The sequence below is a fragment of the Argiope bruennichi genome, chromosome 10 (genome assembly GCF_947563725.1).
Source record: "Argiope bruennichi chromosome 10, qqArgBrue1.1, whole genome shotgun sequence".
Classification (NCBI taxonomy): Eukaryota; Metazoa; Arthropoda; class Arachnida; order Araneae; family Araneidae; genus Argiope; species Argiope bruennichi.
In genome coordinates, this window is record NC_079160.1 from 119,830,518 (window position 1) to 119,846,849 (window position 16,332).

The 16,332-nt window shown below is 31.2% G+C and overlaps 1 protein-coding gene across 1 annotated transcript in view; it reads left to right on the plus strand.

Annotated features, from left to right (window-relative positions):
- Positions 1-16,332, plus strand: part of LOC129987761 (uncharacterized) — a 185,002-nt gene that overhangs the window by 41,852 nt on the left and 126,818 nt on the right. Inside the window, exon 3 of the mRNA XM_056095701.1 lies at positions 693-991. Coding sequence (XP_055951676.1) covers positions 693-991 — 299 coding nt within the window. The remainder of the gene's footprint in view (positions 1-692; positions 992-16,332) is intronic.

Consider the following 16,332-nt stretch of genomic DNA (forward strand, 5'->3'; position numbering starts at 1 on the left):
TTATTAGAGTGAACCATTTTCTGGAAAAGGTGAATTAAAAATATATGTCATTTCTTTAAAATGTTTACTTTAGTCCTATATTCTACCAATAGATGGCACCAACAGTAAACAGAATACATGTAATCAAAGTCAATCATGTCACGAGCAATTAAAAATGATCTGTATGGAATAGTGCATCATCAAATACGAATATCGGTCACTCCCGTAAAGTGGAGCGGTGACTCCGCACTTTCCAGTGAAACCTCGCACTTTCCGGTGAAATCACCGCTCCGATAAATTTCAGTGATATGCAATTCAATGATACGATACGATAATTCCAATAACCGGTCCGTTCACTTTTCAATCCAATCACAGATTTCTTTCGAGAGCTTCCATCGGACAGATCGTATCGATTGTAACTTTCCAGTGAAGTCACCGCTCTGGCAAATTTCAGTGATATCGTATCGATTGTTACTTTCTATCGTGATCCAAAATCTGTAATCGAAATTTCATCAGTAAGATCGTATCACGTATTTGAATCACACCCCTCTTTGAAAAAGATTGATCACTTGTATTTGTGACTTTTTGATATTGGTTACGTAATAACCGCTCTGAAAATATTCGTCAGTCCTAATAACGAGACCTCGTGTAACTTCGGAAAACATATTCAGCTGATTTAACTCATCTAAACTGACTTTCTTTTTCTCCCCCAGCTATCTTACCACTGGATCCCACCCGGAGCTCCAGATACCGCTATCCGAACCGCCAGCTCCAGAGTCGTCGCTTCTCCGCCCCTGCTACCGTACCGCACCATTGGCGCCGGGAAGTATTTGACCGCTGGCTATGTAGGCACCTGCGTGTGCTAGGACGATCTCTTTCCATTCATTCAGGGGCTCTTTGTTGTCAGACTTTGTGCGGTACACTGACCGAGGGTCCGACCCTCCATTACACGGCAATCCTGGCGTCAGCGTTCAGGCGATTCTTCCACAGAGAAGGATCCGCATCTCGAGTGGTAAGTCTATGTTTACCTAGTTGGATATTTTGAAATAGTATCAATTTGTGGGAACGTCACAATCATAGGGCCAATGTAATGACTCGTACCATAACGCGTCACTTGTTGCACTGTAAGAGGCACTGCTCTTGCGCCTGTCAGATAAAATATTACACAACATTTTACATTTAATGTAAATTATTAAATTGAAAGAAAAATCGCTATTGCTATGATTTTGTCAGATTTAATGCAGAATAAAGAATTGTCCTATGAAAACGTTTTTTTTTTTTTTTTTTTTTTTTGAGTTTCCATTAGGAATTAATGGATTATTTAACCTAAGATACTGTAAATTCCAGGGAAACGTGGATTGTACACTGTTTTCTTTTGTTTTTGTTTTCTTTGATGTTTAAAAGAAACACTGTTTTCTTTTAAACATCAAACTTTTCAAACTCACTTCATTTCTACACATCAGAGGTAAATGATCGGGAATAAGAATTTAGACATTTTACAAAGAAACTTCCAGAACGTCGTGTACTCGTAAACTGTGTTTTATTTTTGAAACCAATTTTTTATTTATCTTTCTTTACAAATATGACCAAAATTTTGTAAATACAACAAAAATAACAAAGGCAAGAAATTTGGACTTAGTTTATCTCTGAGGTACAAATTTGTGCATAACAATTTTCTTTTTTTTTTAAAATCATTTCTGAGGTATTTATAAAATCTGATACAAAATGTTAAATTAATTTAGTTTACCGTACAGAAGTCACAGGTAGCATCGATACAAGAGTGATATCGAATGAGTGTATCAAGAGAAAACGCGCTGTACACACCGGAAACTGTACAGTTTCCTGCGTTGAGATCACGTGTTGTACCATTTTTTCGATTCCTAGATGGACAAAGGACGCTCTTGAAATTCAACAAATATGCCACGGAGACATTGCGCATGGTACAGTTAATTTACTGCTATGTTATCACAAATAATGAACGCGGTGTGCAATATAGTGTATGTTGCTTGAAAGCGAAACAACGTCATTGTAATGTGACGAGAATCCCGTCGTGGAACATGTTATGGAAGAGGCATAAAGTCTACTTTGTTGTATAAAGAGGCTACTCGGAGTATGATAGTGTGTACACATAAATAAATAAAATAGTGTCTTGATAACAGAGACAGTCACGAAATTTTTGTAACATGTTTCTGCCAATGTCATATTATTATTGTCAGCTGTGATACGGTTTTTAGAATCGTTAAATGATTGTTAAACATAGTATTGCAAATACTCTTATTGAAAAACCTGAAATTATAATGATTGAAGTAATAATTCTTCATTTTATTTTTGACAGCTGAATGATCTATCCACCAAAGTGGTAATGTGGCATTGATAATTTTTTTTTCTTTATAAGAAAATGTGATAATGCAACATCTTTATTTTAAAATGAAAACTTGCAGCTGCCGGCATCGGCAAACTTTCTAAAGATTGCAAAAAAGAACTGTGTTACACAATTCATGCATGCTTTGCAACAAAAAGAGCGCATATTAAACATCCGTGATGCTTGCAATCAATACCTGAATAAAACATCTCATGAAGTATGCATGTTTCAAATAAATGCAACAATTTTCCTTTGTACAGAAAAGTTTTGAATTCAGGACGTTCATATTGGTTTATCCTACATATAAGAAGAAAATAAATACTGAAAGAAGGAGGTAAAGCGTTTTCTTGAAGTCACTGTATATTTTATTTCCAGAAAGACATTAAGAATTGTAATACATTCATTTTCTCGTACAGCATTCATCACAATTTTTTTTTACGACAACGAATATTTCTCTAATTGTATTTGGAATTGTTCTAATTATATTGTCATTGGAGTACATATTTGCTCTAATGTGTTTTCATACACATCTGTATAAAAAAAATTAAGAAATAATAATATTGGAATTAGAGCACGAAATCTACAAAATGAAACCCTAAATAAAACAAATCATGATATGAAATGAAATAACATATTTATATTCATAAATACCTTCTAGGGTTTTTCTTCTATAGCTCTCTTGTAGGCTGGCACAATACGGCATTTCTGATTTCAACTTTGAATTACATTGAAGAGAATCGGGCACGGATTTCGAAGCCCTCTGTTGATTGTTTGGACCCAAAATTTCATATAAATTTAAAATGCTGGTGTTGAGATCATATAATAATATTTCTCCATCTAAGATATTGTCTTTTAAATAAATCGTTTTCATATGTGTAATAACAGGAACAAATGAATCTGCAGTCAATCCACTGACTAACTTGAACTAAAACATACTTATTTGCAATTGTAGCAATAAAACCTTACATAGAATCTCATCCATATGGCTCTTTTTATCATGTGAGAACAGGATGTTGTTTTGGTTTGAAGTTTGTGAAGCCTCAAAATGCGCAGACAACAAATTGGCGATTTATCGCTTTTGAGGCATCCATTTTTCGCTTTTAGGGTTATCAGAAAATAATGCAGAAGGTTGTCACATTTCGCAATTTATCGCCAACTAAAGTTACAACTTGATTTCCAAATTATTCATTCACTGAATTCTTACGAATTGTCTTAATTAATTTAACTCATTGAAAGTTTAAACCGGTTTGAAACAATCACGAGATTATCAGATTACGCATGCTTTGATATTTAGAAAAACGATGGGTTTTTTTTTTCATCTCAAAATCGGTCGAGCTCAAAACTTTGTTTGCCAGTTAGAAAAATTGAAAATGAAAGTTATATGTACATAAGGCTTCAAACCGGTTTAAACTCGTTAATGACAAATTAATTAAGACAAATATTGACTTAAAAATAATTATGTTCTCACATGATAACATGAAATTTGCGATCGTAGATTTCATTTTCTTTTATGTGTATTATCGTAATATCCGGAGCAAATCGATTGATCGTCACTCACTGACTGATCTGGACCAAAGCTTAATGCGTATCCATAATTGTTGAAATCAAACCGTTTGTTAACTTTCATCTACAGAGTTAGAGGCGTTGTTAAGTTATCAAAAGAACAAACAGACTGACTTCCCCACCGAAGGATTCTGTTTAAAATTTTATAGAAATCAGCAGATAGAATAGTTATAGATACATCAAGACATATTCCAGAATTTTATTAAAATTCTCGCGTCAGAACCGTTTATCACTTTTTATCACTTCACTTGTTATGTTTAGTCAGATATCGAATTAGCTGGGAGGTATAATTTAAAAAATGGATTTTTCGAATTTGAGGATTTTTTAGATGAAGAATATTCATCGAAATCTCTCAATAAAATTTACCGATAATTATAACACTTTCTTTTCTGTATTTTCACGAGATAGAAATGACAATAAAAAAATCTTTAGCTTTAAAAAAATAAGAAATAAAATGATAGTTTTATACAAATGAAGCAATTTAGTCCAATTCAAATTTTTTTAGCTCCACAAGAAGTGACAAAATATCAATACAAATCTTACATTTTTTTTTGTTTTGTTTTCTTGCAAGTTTAAATAAAAAACAAAACAAAAAATGAAATAATAGTTTTATACAAATGAAGTAATTTAATTATATTCAAACTTATTTAGTTTCACAGGAAATGATAAAATATCAATACAAATCTTTCAATCGCTTTTGTTTTCTTTCACGTTTCCATTAAAATAATAAGGAATGAAATAATAGTTTTATACAAATAAATTAATTTAGACATGTTCAAACTTCTTTAGCTTCATTGGAAATGATAAAATATTCAAAACAAATATTTCAATTTCTTTTATTTTCTTTGCACGTTTCCATTAAAATAATAAGGAATGAAATAACAATTTTATACAAAATGAATTAATTTAGCGAAATTTAAATCTTTTTTAGCTTTACAGAAAATGATAAAATACCAATACAAATCTTTCAATTTCCTTTGCTTTCTTGCACTCGGTACTATTGTGAGTGAATGAAAAGCAGATAATACGAATGATTTCGCAATGTCCTCGTGCAAAATCCATCGGAATGATCACTTTCTTCCTTGAGTGTGTCTTTCAGATAATGACGTGTCCTCGTCAAAGATTAATCCTAACATATGCTGCTGTAATTAATGTCGTCTTATCTTCTGAAGGCAAATCATTTCACGTGTCTTTGATCTGCAGATTTCTGCTGCCCACAAGCGACGTTCGATTTCATATAATCTCTTCTGAAACGAAACATATCGGATTAGAATTTCAACGGGTAATAAGATCAAGAAAGCATCCAGAATTTTTGTGTTAGAAATCTTTTATCGTTTTATTTAAGAAACAATAATATTTTTTTTCTTTCGTTTACATTCAATGTTAGCGAGATCAGACATTTTTTTTAACTGGATAGTTTTTACTCACTTTTATTTAACTTGGCTCATTTTTTATTTTGTTTATAAAGACGGAAAATTGGAGCTAATATTTCATTTACTTTCTGGTTAGTTATAGTTTTAAAATTTTTCATATTTATAAACTATTGAGATAATGCCTTATTTTACTATTTTCAGAACTTAATTTATTCTATACTTGTAGATTTCAATCCATACTTGTGATGTTTCCTGATAGCAAATATAAAAATAACTAGTTTGATTATACAGTCATATTTGTCATATTGAATTATAAATTCAAGATTAAAAAGTAGAATTAATTAAAATAAAAACTATTTTTTAGAATTAAAAAGTAGAATTAATTAAAATAAAAACATTATTTTTTCTGTTATGAACACTAATAAAAGAGTTTTCTAAAAATTGTTTTATTTATTTATCTATTTCGTTTCTAAATCTTTTGAATTTCAAAAAAAGTTAGTAATAGAATGTTTTCCTAGCTTTTTCTGGTTTCAGCGCCTAAGTTAAGGGAACAAGTATTCTCGGAAAATAAATAAGACTGATATGAGTATATAAGATTCTTTTAAGAATTCACAGTTTAGAAAAAATTAATAAAATTTCGATTTCTATACAGAATTTTAAAGTTTACTCTTTAATATTTCAAAAGTTATTTAAATGTCTTTATTTATTATATTATACCAATTTATTTACAAAATAAACTTCAAATGGTTGCTTCTCCAAGAAGAGCTTTTTTTTTCTTTTTCCTTCATGTTTTAAATATATTAAGACTTAATTCCTATTTAAAGTGTAAGATAAAAAAAATGTATTTGTTTATCATAATATACATGGTAAAATAGCACTTGTAAACTGAATTCAATAGCTTGCATTTTTTAATAGAAATAAACTAACATTCTGCTAAATTTCTTTATTTTTCCTTATATAATAGAATAAAAATTTATTTTTAGTTTAATGCTCTGTTGAAAAATTTTGGCTATTTATATTATCGCAGAGGATAAAGAATAGGTAAATCTTTTTTGAATGGTGCTTCCTTCGAAGTAGTTACTTTGTTTTACTACTTCGAAGCTTTACTATCCTTTTCTGCCTTCATTCATGCAAGGATGTAAATACAGATTGTGGGTCAATGTTTTGCCGCTTCCATAAGTTCATTCGTTATTGCACTTTTTCGGAACTTGGAAGTCGGTGTCTTTAAACAAAATTCGTCATTGAATAAAAATTCATATTTCTCGAGATCAGAATACAAGCTGGTTGTAGAAGCACCTTAATATATTTTGACATGTAGTTTGATCCTAGAAGGAGCCTAAAATCCGCCATACTTTCAAGATGAAGCACCAAAACTTTGCCTTCCAAATGTCTGGTTAAAAATTAATGCATTTTTCAATTATAATTGTTTACCGTTATGAAAGAATTTTTTTAAAAATTTCTTATATTGACTAGTTTATCTAATAGGTATAAAGCTTGAAACGAATTGGCAATTAAGAAATATTTTGTAAGCAATCTTCTTGCAATCGAAGAAATCTCTAATAGGTGTAAAGCTTGAAACGAATTGTCAATTAAGAAATATTTTGTAAACAATCTTCTCGCAGTCGAAGAAATCTCTAATAGGTGTAAAGCTTGAAACGAATTGGCAATTAAGAAATATTTTGTAAGCAATCTTCTCGCAGTCGAAGAAATCTCTAATAGGTGTAAAGCTTGAAACGAATTGGCAATTAAGAAATATTTTGTAAGCAATCTTCTCGCAATCGAAGAAATCTCTAATAGGTGTAAAGCTTGAAACGAATTGGCAATTAAGAAATATTTTGTAAGCAATCTTCTCGCAATCGAAGAAATCTCTAATAGGTGTAAAGCTTGAAACGAATTGGCAATTAAGAAATATTTTGTAAGCAATCTTCTCGCAATCGAAGAAATCTCTAATAGGTGTAAAGCTTGAAACGAATTGGCAATTAAGAAATATTTTGTAAGCAATCTTCTCGCAATCGAAGAAATCTCTAATAGGTATAAAGCTTGAAACGAATTGGCAATTAAGAAATATTTTGTAAGCAATCTTCTCGCAATCGAAGAAATCTCTAATAGGTGTAAAGCTTGAAACGAATTGGCAATTAAGAAATATTTTGTAAACAATCTTCTCGCAGTCGAAGAAATCTCTAATAGGTGTAAAGCTTGAAACGAATTGGCAATTAAGAAATATTTTGTAAGCAATCTTCTCGCAATCGAAGAAATCTCTAATAGGTGTAAAGCTTGAAACGAATTGGCAATTAAGAAATATTTTGTAAACAATCTTCTCGCAGTCGAAGAAATCTCTAATAGGTGTAAAGCTTGAAACGAATTGGCAATTAAGAAATATTTTGTAAGCAATCTTCTCGCAATCGAAGAAATCTCTAATAGGTGTAAAGCTTGAAACGAATTGGCAATTAAGAAATATTTTGTAAGCAATCTTCTCGCAATCGAAGAAATCTCTAATAGGTGTAAAGCTTGAAACGAATTGGCAATTAAGAAATATTTTGTAAGCAATCTTCTCGCAATCGAAGAAATCTCTAATAGGTGTAAAGCTTGAAACGAATTGGCAATTAAGAAATATTTTGTAAGCAATCTTCTCGCAATCGAAGAAATCTCTAATAGGTATAAAGCTTGAAACGAATTGGCAATGAAGAAATATTTTGTAAGCAATCTTCTCGCAATCGAAGAAATCTCTAATAGGTGTAAAGCTTGAAACGAATTGGCAATTAAGAAATATTTTGTAAACAATCTTCTCGCAGTCGAAGAAATCTCTAATAGGTGTAAAGCTTGAAACGAATTGGCAATTAAGAAATATTTTGTAAGCAATCTTCTCGCAATCGAAGAAATCTCTAATAGGTGTAAAGCTTGAAACGAATTGGCAAATAAGAAATATTTTGTAAGGAATCTTCTCGCAATCGAAGAAATCTCTAATAGGTATAAAGCTTGAAACGAATTGGCAATTAAGAAATATTTTGTAAGCAATCTTCTCGCAATCGAAGAAATCTCTAATAGGTATAAAGCTTGAAACGAATTGGCAATTAAGAAATATTTTGTAAACAATCTTCTCGCAGTCGAAGAAATCTCTAATAGGTGTAAAGCTTGAAACGAATTGGCAATTAAGAAATATTTTGTAAGCAATCTTCTCGCAGTCGAAGAAATCTCTAATAGGTGTAAAGCTTGAAACGAATTGGCAATTAAGAAATATTTTGTAAGCAATCTTCTCGCAGTCGAAGAAATCTCTAATAGGTGTAAAGCTTGAAACGAATTGGCAATTAAGAAATATTTTGTAAGCAATCTTCTCGCAATCGAAGAAATCTCTAATAGGTGTAAAGCTTGAAACGAATTGGCAATTAAGAAATATTTTGTAAGCAATCTTCTCGCAATCGAAGAAATCTCTAATAGGTGTAAAGCTTGAAACGAATTGGCAATTAAGAAATATTTTGTAAGCAATCTTCTCGCAGTCGAAGAAATCTCTAATAGGTGTAAAGCTTGAAACGAATTGGCAATTAAGAAATATTTTGTAAACAATCTTCTCGCAGTCGAAGAAATCTCGACATCTTAAATTCGTGATGGGAAGCTTTGAATGCTTGTAAGCACGAAGTAACTTATAAAGATGATTATGATCAGTTATTACCATGGTACATTTTTTTAAATGGGACCTGGTATAAATTGGTAACTTTTGGAAAATTTATAAAAAGTTCATGTACTTTTTGAACTTAGCAGTATTAGATGCATTTTGAAATCCATACATAGTACTGATTGACATTTTCTCGGGTAACATATTGCCGTACATCTATAAAAAAGGTAAAATATTAGTAAACCCATTCTCAATACAAACACAAATAAATTCATCAGAAAATTCAGGAGTTGTGGTTTCTGTATCGGAAAATTACCTACCAAAATAATTTTTATTATTACCAGTAAAGAAATATAAATGTTTAAAGTATTTTTAAATTTATTTCTATTGTTTTATTGCAGCATTAAATGAGTTTGTTAACAATGTTAAATATGTAACTTTCAATATCTGCTCAATGCATTTTTCTGAAAGAAAACTCATATATTTAGGCTTGTGTGGAAGCATGAATATTTTACAAATAAATGTCAATTATTTTTGCTTTTCCTAAAGAAACTACGGATGTCAGATCAAGATTTGACAAAAAAAATTCTACATATTGTTACATAAGATTCAATATACATACAAATCCTACATAAGATTTTGACAAAAAAAAAATCATAAAGAAAAATAAACATTAATTTTTCCGAATAAATATTGCTTTGTAGAAATAAAGATTCTAATAATACTGATTTATAAAATTAAGACTTGCTAAACATGAAATGCTTGACTGGAGGTTATTCTTTAAAAACTAACCTGAAAAGACAGTCGAATGAAATGAGTGAAAATTAGACCTGAGTGATGGGAGATGAGTTGTGCAGACGCCAATTTCACATCCATTGTACATTTTGCTGTGTGCACTTAAAGATTTCCAAAACAATTCCAATGCTGCAGTTCTTGCCTTTCATTTCCGTTTACGTTAATGTTTTAGCGGCAAATGATTTGCATCCCAAATTATGTTTGTAGGAAGCATTTAAAAAATGTTTCTGCACTCCCGTTTATTTGTTTCAATGCTTTACTTCTTATTTTTAATTTCCTTTACGTTGATGTTTTCAATGGCAAAATATTTATATTTACAGGATATGTTTTTAAAAACTTTTTCTTTCCCACTGAGCTATTCGTCGAATTGAAACATTTCAAATGTGAAAATAATTATATCTTGTTAATTCTGAGATCTAATGCTTTATTTTTCAATATCTCAAGAGCTTTGAATTTATAATATTAAATAGGAAAAGATAATATATATTTTTCACCATGCTTCTTCTATTTGTACTTCTTTACTTTTTAAATAAAAATCCTGTTTTTTTAAAAAAAGAGATTAAACCTTTTTTATATAATACTACTTTGAAATAGAGTTTTATTTGAAGATTTATTGTTTACTTATCCGAAGAAGTCAAATTTTCTAAAAATTCACTCTCAATTCATTCAAACTCGTTTTTTATTCATTTTGAATTTGAGCATTTTAGCATTTAAAAGAAATTTATTTTGATGTTCTATTCTAATGTAGACTTACTATTTTTCTAACATTATCAAAACTTCTTATAATTAAGAATATAAATTTCAACATACTTTTTTACCATTAAGCTCTTTTCAATTGAAAATTTTTTTAAAATTATAACATATATAACAATAAAAAGAAAAAAATGTAACGTTGTGAATAGTATGACTATGATACTACATCTTGACCTGGGTTGAACTTTTTACAAGCTGAATACATCGATGGCACATAAAAATTGTTTGCTCAATTTTAAAAACCAAATAAAATGTATACATGAAACCAAGAACTTCTGCATTAATTGTTGCTTCTTAGACTTTGGGCTCTAATAAGCAATAAGAGCAATTATATCTATAGGACTACAAAACATTAGAAAATAAAAATAACTAAGAAATTTAAGAAATCATCTTAATTTGAAATTTAATTACAATCATGTAGATAAATATATTTAATTCATATTGACTTTATAATTAATTAAAGTATCATTATCATTCCTTGTTTTTTATATACGTGTATTCTTATGATTTCAAAAACGAGAGTGAGAGAGAAATTGCGCATTAAGGGTTTGAGTAGTAATTTTACAAACGATATGCGGTCGAGACTGAAAAAAAAGATTAAGAGAGAAAGTACAGCCAAAGAAATTTTCCTTGCGTGCCTGAAAAGGGAAACTTCTACCTTAATTTCAGAGAAAATGTTTTACTGTAACATCTCCAATATAACAAAAAGAGTCTTCAAAAAAATTTTCTTCGACAATTTTTAAAAAATATCCACCTCAGATTCTTGTATCAACATCAATCAGACGAAAGCAGGGTCATTTATTTCCCAAGGCTTAAAAAAATATCTAACAAATGAAAATACAGTCCCCTTTCGGATATTTTTTTTTTCTTTTTCTTTCTTCCAACTATTCTGTCGAACTATTTCTTCACTATTTCTTTTATTTTTCCCTATCTCCAGTTCCTAACCAGAAAAAAATTCCTTCCCAAACCAAAAGGATGAACGCGTTCATTGAACGAGAAAAACACTGAACTTTTTTGCTCCCGAGCATCTGGCTGGATTGCTTTTATTTCACGGACTCGACTTATTTTTTTCACCGACATTTTATCTTTTCCTCTTGGTGTTTTCCTTCCTCTCCACGGCGTTCCGTCGCATGCCGAAGCCTTAGAAAAATTTCCTAGGAAGAATACTCGTAGCGAAAACGCTGACGAGGCGACGCCATTCCATTATGGACAAGAAAAGTTGACTCAACTGCGTTCAATCCGTTCCTAACTCTCAGTTTTTCTTTTTCGGGGGGCCAATATTCATCTCAATGGTTTTAGTTTCATATTAACATTTGTTTAAACATTATTTTACTGGATAGAAAAAAAATAAAAAAGTATTAATAAAACCAGATGTTTTAAAGCACACTTTCTTTAATATATTAAATAACAGAAAGTAATATATATAAATATGTAATAATGTAATAATGCATATTAGTATTTGTTTAAACACTATGTTACTGGATAGAAAAAGAAAAAAAATGTATTAATAACAGCAAATATTTTAAAGCACACTTTTTTTAATATATTGAATAACAGAAAATAATATATATAAATATGTAATAATATAATAAATATGGATAAGGTTGTAGTAAAATCATAAAAGTGTGATATTCAGAAATAAATTAAAAATTATGTATAATCAAAGATTAAATAATAATAATAATAAAGATTAAATAATAATAATAATAAAGATTAAATAATAATAATACATGTTTCGAAACACACTTTTATTTGTATGATAACCAGCGGCAGTGGTCTCTCCGAAATTTTTTCGCATACTCTCTGATAAAGGTGTTATCCCGCAGAGTGTCTGGCATTGCATTGTGAACTACAGCTACGAAATATTAACTTTTATTCTGAATTTATCTTTAACGTTTCCTTAGCTTCTGGAATGAACATGCGATTAATATTAACCGAAAATTGAATTTGTGTTTGAAATATGTTAATATAATAAATATGGATAAGGTTGGTGCAAAATCGTAAAAGTATGAATTTTAAAAATAAATTAAAATTTATTTATAATTATTTTTGATAAATAAAGATTAAATAATAATAATAATACATGTTTTAAAGTACACATTCATTTGTATATTAACCAATAGGAAACTATCACCACAAAATTTTCTCGCAAATTCTGTAATAAAAATGCTATACCACAGAGTGCCGTGCATGGCATTGTAAAAAACAGTTATGAAATATACTGTATGAATACATTTTCACACATATACTAACCAACGGAAGTAGTCTTCCCAAACTTTCTCGCATATTCTCAATTGAAGGTGTTATATCCGAGAGAGTCATGCATGGCATTGGTGTACAATGGTTATGAAATATTTATCTTTGCTGCTTTTAGCTTTTCCTTAGCTTCTGAAATGAATAGTATCGAGAAATCGAATTTGTGTTTGAAGTATGTTAATATAATAAATATGGATAAAGCTGGAGAAAAATCGTAAAAATATGAAATTTAAAAATAAATAAATAAAAAAATTATGTATAAAGATTTTTGATAAATAAGGATAAATAATGGTGATACATGTTTTAAAACACACCATCATTTGCATACTAACCGATGGGTGTGGTCTCCTCAAAACTTTCTCTAATTAAGATGTTATCTCAGAATAGGCTTGGCATGACATCGGTGTACACTCATTACGAAATATTGACTTTTCCTACAAACTTAGTCTTTTACTGAATTCATGTTGTGATCCTTGATAAATTTAGCGGCAAATACTCCTTAGCACACTGTCAAAAATCACATTTGTTTTAGACGCATTTATCCCAAGTGATTGAAAAATGTGACACAAAACTAGACTTGTTGTCATAAAAGCCCTTGACAGATTTGACATATTTAAGTCCTTGTATTTCTAAATTATCACTTTTATATATTTCTGAATGCATATAGCAACAGAATGTCAACCCCTCGTTGTATTTGACAGATGTTAAATTTTGTTTATACTATAAAGGTTAAGTCTGTGTACCAAATTTTATCAATTTGACTCTATTTGTTTTACCGTTATCGCGTTAACATACATTCGAACAGTCGACCTGACAAACTTCCTCAATACGGATTTTTCTCAAAATTTGATAGAAATTTATGAATTTGGTTTTAAAACCGTATATGAAACTTCATCTAACTATTTCTAAGCATTTTTATCTTTGTCACAGCCAGACAGATGGACAGGCATTTAGTGCATCGGGCCATCCCGTTGGCACCGAATATAGCAATATAACAAGATTAGAATAACTGACTGTTCATTCCCTATCCAGCTACACTAGTAGTCAGTTTCCCGGATTTTAATATTCTCTGTGAAGAGATGTCGGACCCCCTCCTACTTCTTTCTAGATATACTATGTCGAAACAATTATGTGCCCCTAGTTAGCATCCTCTGCTAGCTGCTTTCTTAAGCGGCGTTCCTACGACCGGAGAATCTTCAGACGGGCCACGCATTCCGCCTTTGAGCCCCTCTTGCGGTTTTCTGGGGTGCTTTGATGCCTGCCTAGTTTACCGACAAATTGCCGCTAAACTGGACAAACATTAAAGCGCCCCAGAAAACCACAAGAGGGGTCGAGGGGGGAACGCATGCCTCATATGCCGTCTGGACAGGTCGTAGGAACGCCGCTTTATTCACCCCCCCCTTCACCCAAGCGACAGGTGGAAGCCCGATTACCACCATCTACGCTTCACCCGGCATCGCATAAAACCGAAACCCAGACCTTGCCTAATTTATCCCATTTTTATGTCCCAGGTGTTCATCAAGCACTCTAATTAATTATTTTCCTATTCTCCTTAATTATCCAAATTAAACTACCAACCACCAAAATAAATTATTTAGCTAATTTCTCCATACTTGTCAAACACTGAATTATCACTAACTGGCTCTCACGATCCACAACTTTCAATATTTCTTTAAGCAGGAAACTCATACTAAAGTTGAGAACAGGCATTAAATTCTTTTCCCACATACGTGATAAAATGACACATTACTCAGCCTCATGGGTCTTGTAGACAGACGGACATTTGCCGAAAAATGTGTTTTTCGAATTCAGGGAGGACTGAAACGTGAAGATTCGTCAGAATCATGAGTTCGAATTTTTTTCAAAATTACAATACTTTCTCTTATGGGAAAATAAAAATCAGAAAATAATATTTTAACAAAATAATGGATAAAAGAAACCTTCAATTTCAAACAAAAATTAAAAAAATTGTATAATCACTTTTGATAGATAAAGACAAAATAAGAACAGATGTTTTAAAACACACTTTTATTAGTATATTAAGAAACAGAAAACAATATTTTTAGAAAAAAATGGCTGAAATTATAGCAAATTCGTAAAAGCTCAAGGTTTAAAAAGAAAAAAAAAATTGTATAATCACTTTTGAAAATTATCAACAAACTCATTCCAATCTTTCGAACACTGACCCTTCTCCTATCCTCCAAGAAAGTATTTAATATTTTCTTATTTTGGAAAAAAATGCTCAGCGAAATGGTGACACAAAATTGTCAAGACAGTTCATAAACAAGAGAATATTTGTGATTGGTAATAGTTCTTTGTTGTGAGTTGATGAATTGAATTGGGATAGACGTTGGTGTTGCCCACTGTATTTAGGAAACGGTCATCATTCTTGAAGAGACAGGGTTAAAATTTTATGTAGTAACTTCCGTCCAATTTAAGTATTTCCATCCTCGTCAATAAAATAATATGTGCAAGCTTGAAATTTTGTTTGCCTAAAAGAACACAAACAAGATGGCACCTTATAACTAATAATATTTCTTTGCTGATATTTCTTTCATAAGATAGACATTCATAATTTACAACATTTATTTGTCTTGATTTGATTAAATAGAAGAATATCTCAAACAAACAACAAATCAGCGCATATAATACAACCACCTTTGGAGCAACGAAACGTTATATCCTCCACTTTTATAGATGTCAGAATGCAATTATCGTGACTTTTACCAATTATTGAAAATCGTATGAGAAATTGTTGGCTTCAATCTGTTTCAAGTTATATGTTAACTTAGCCAAAGTAATGTATTGCTAAGTACGAGCAGTGATCCAAAAAAAAAAAAAGTTTACAAGCAGCAGCATTTAGAAAGTAGAAATGGTGGTTGGGAATATTGTTACCCAGAGTAGAGACACATGGCGCTAGTTGTCTTACACCAATCGCTAGAACTGATAGTGTTAGTACTGAGACCTGAAACAGTGACAGTAATGGCAAGACGTCTAGAGAAGTGGTCTCGCACAGAGGTGCGAGCCGTGATATGATTTCTATGGGCCAAAAATGTGTCCCCATTGGACATTCACAGACAAATCTATGAAGTGTATAGGGGCGAAGCAATGGGTCGACAACAGGAGGCGTAATGGTGTCATTCTTTTGAAACGGGCAGAGAGATTGCTGGAAACGTTTAGGTCGGAGGTCTGGAGCCATCCCCATACAGCCCCGATTTGGCTCCCAGTGACTATTTCCTTTTCCCAGCAATGAAGTAACACTTATCCGAAGCAAGGTTCATATCAGACGGTTATGTTCAAAAAGTTGCTGAGAACTGCCTCAATAGCCAGGGACCTGATTATTATCAAGACGAGTTAAGCAAATTGGTCCAGCGATGTGATAAATGCCTCAAGAGGTTCGGTGATTATGTAGAGAAGTGACCGCCACATATGTCTCTTAATTACCATTAGTATCCTGTGTCTACTGTTGATAAAACATTTTTCCTTTGCCTTGTAAACATTTTTTTTTTTTTGATCACCCCTCCCAGTTTATATAGGTTGGCTTCCCGTAATATAATAATATTTCAAATGTCTTAATTTTTTAACTTGAATTTTAAAGCAGCAGTATGGTTTAACGGAAAATCAGTGCGCTATGTCTGAAG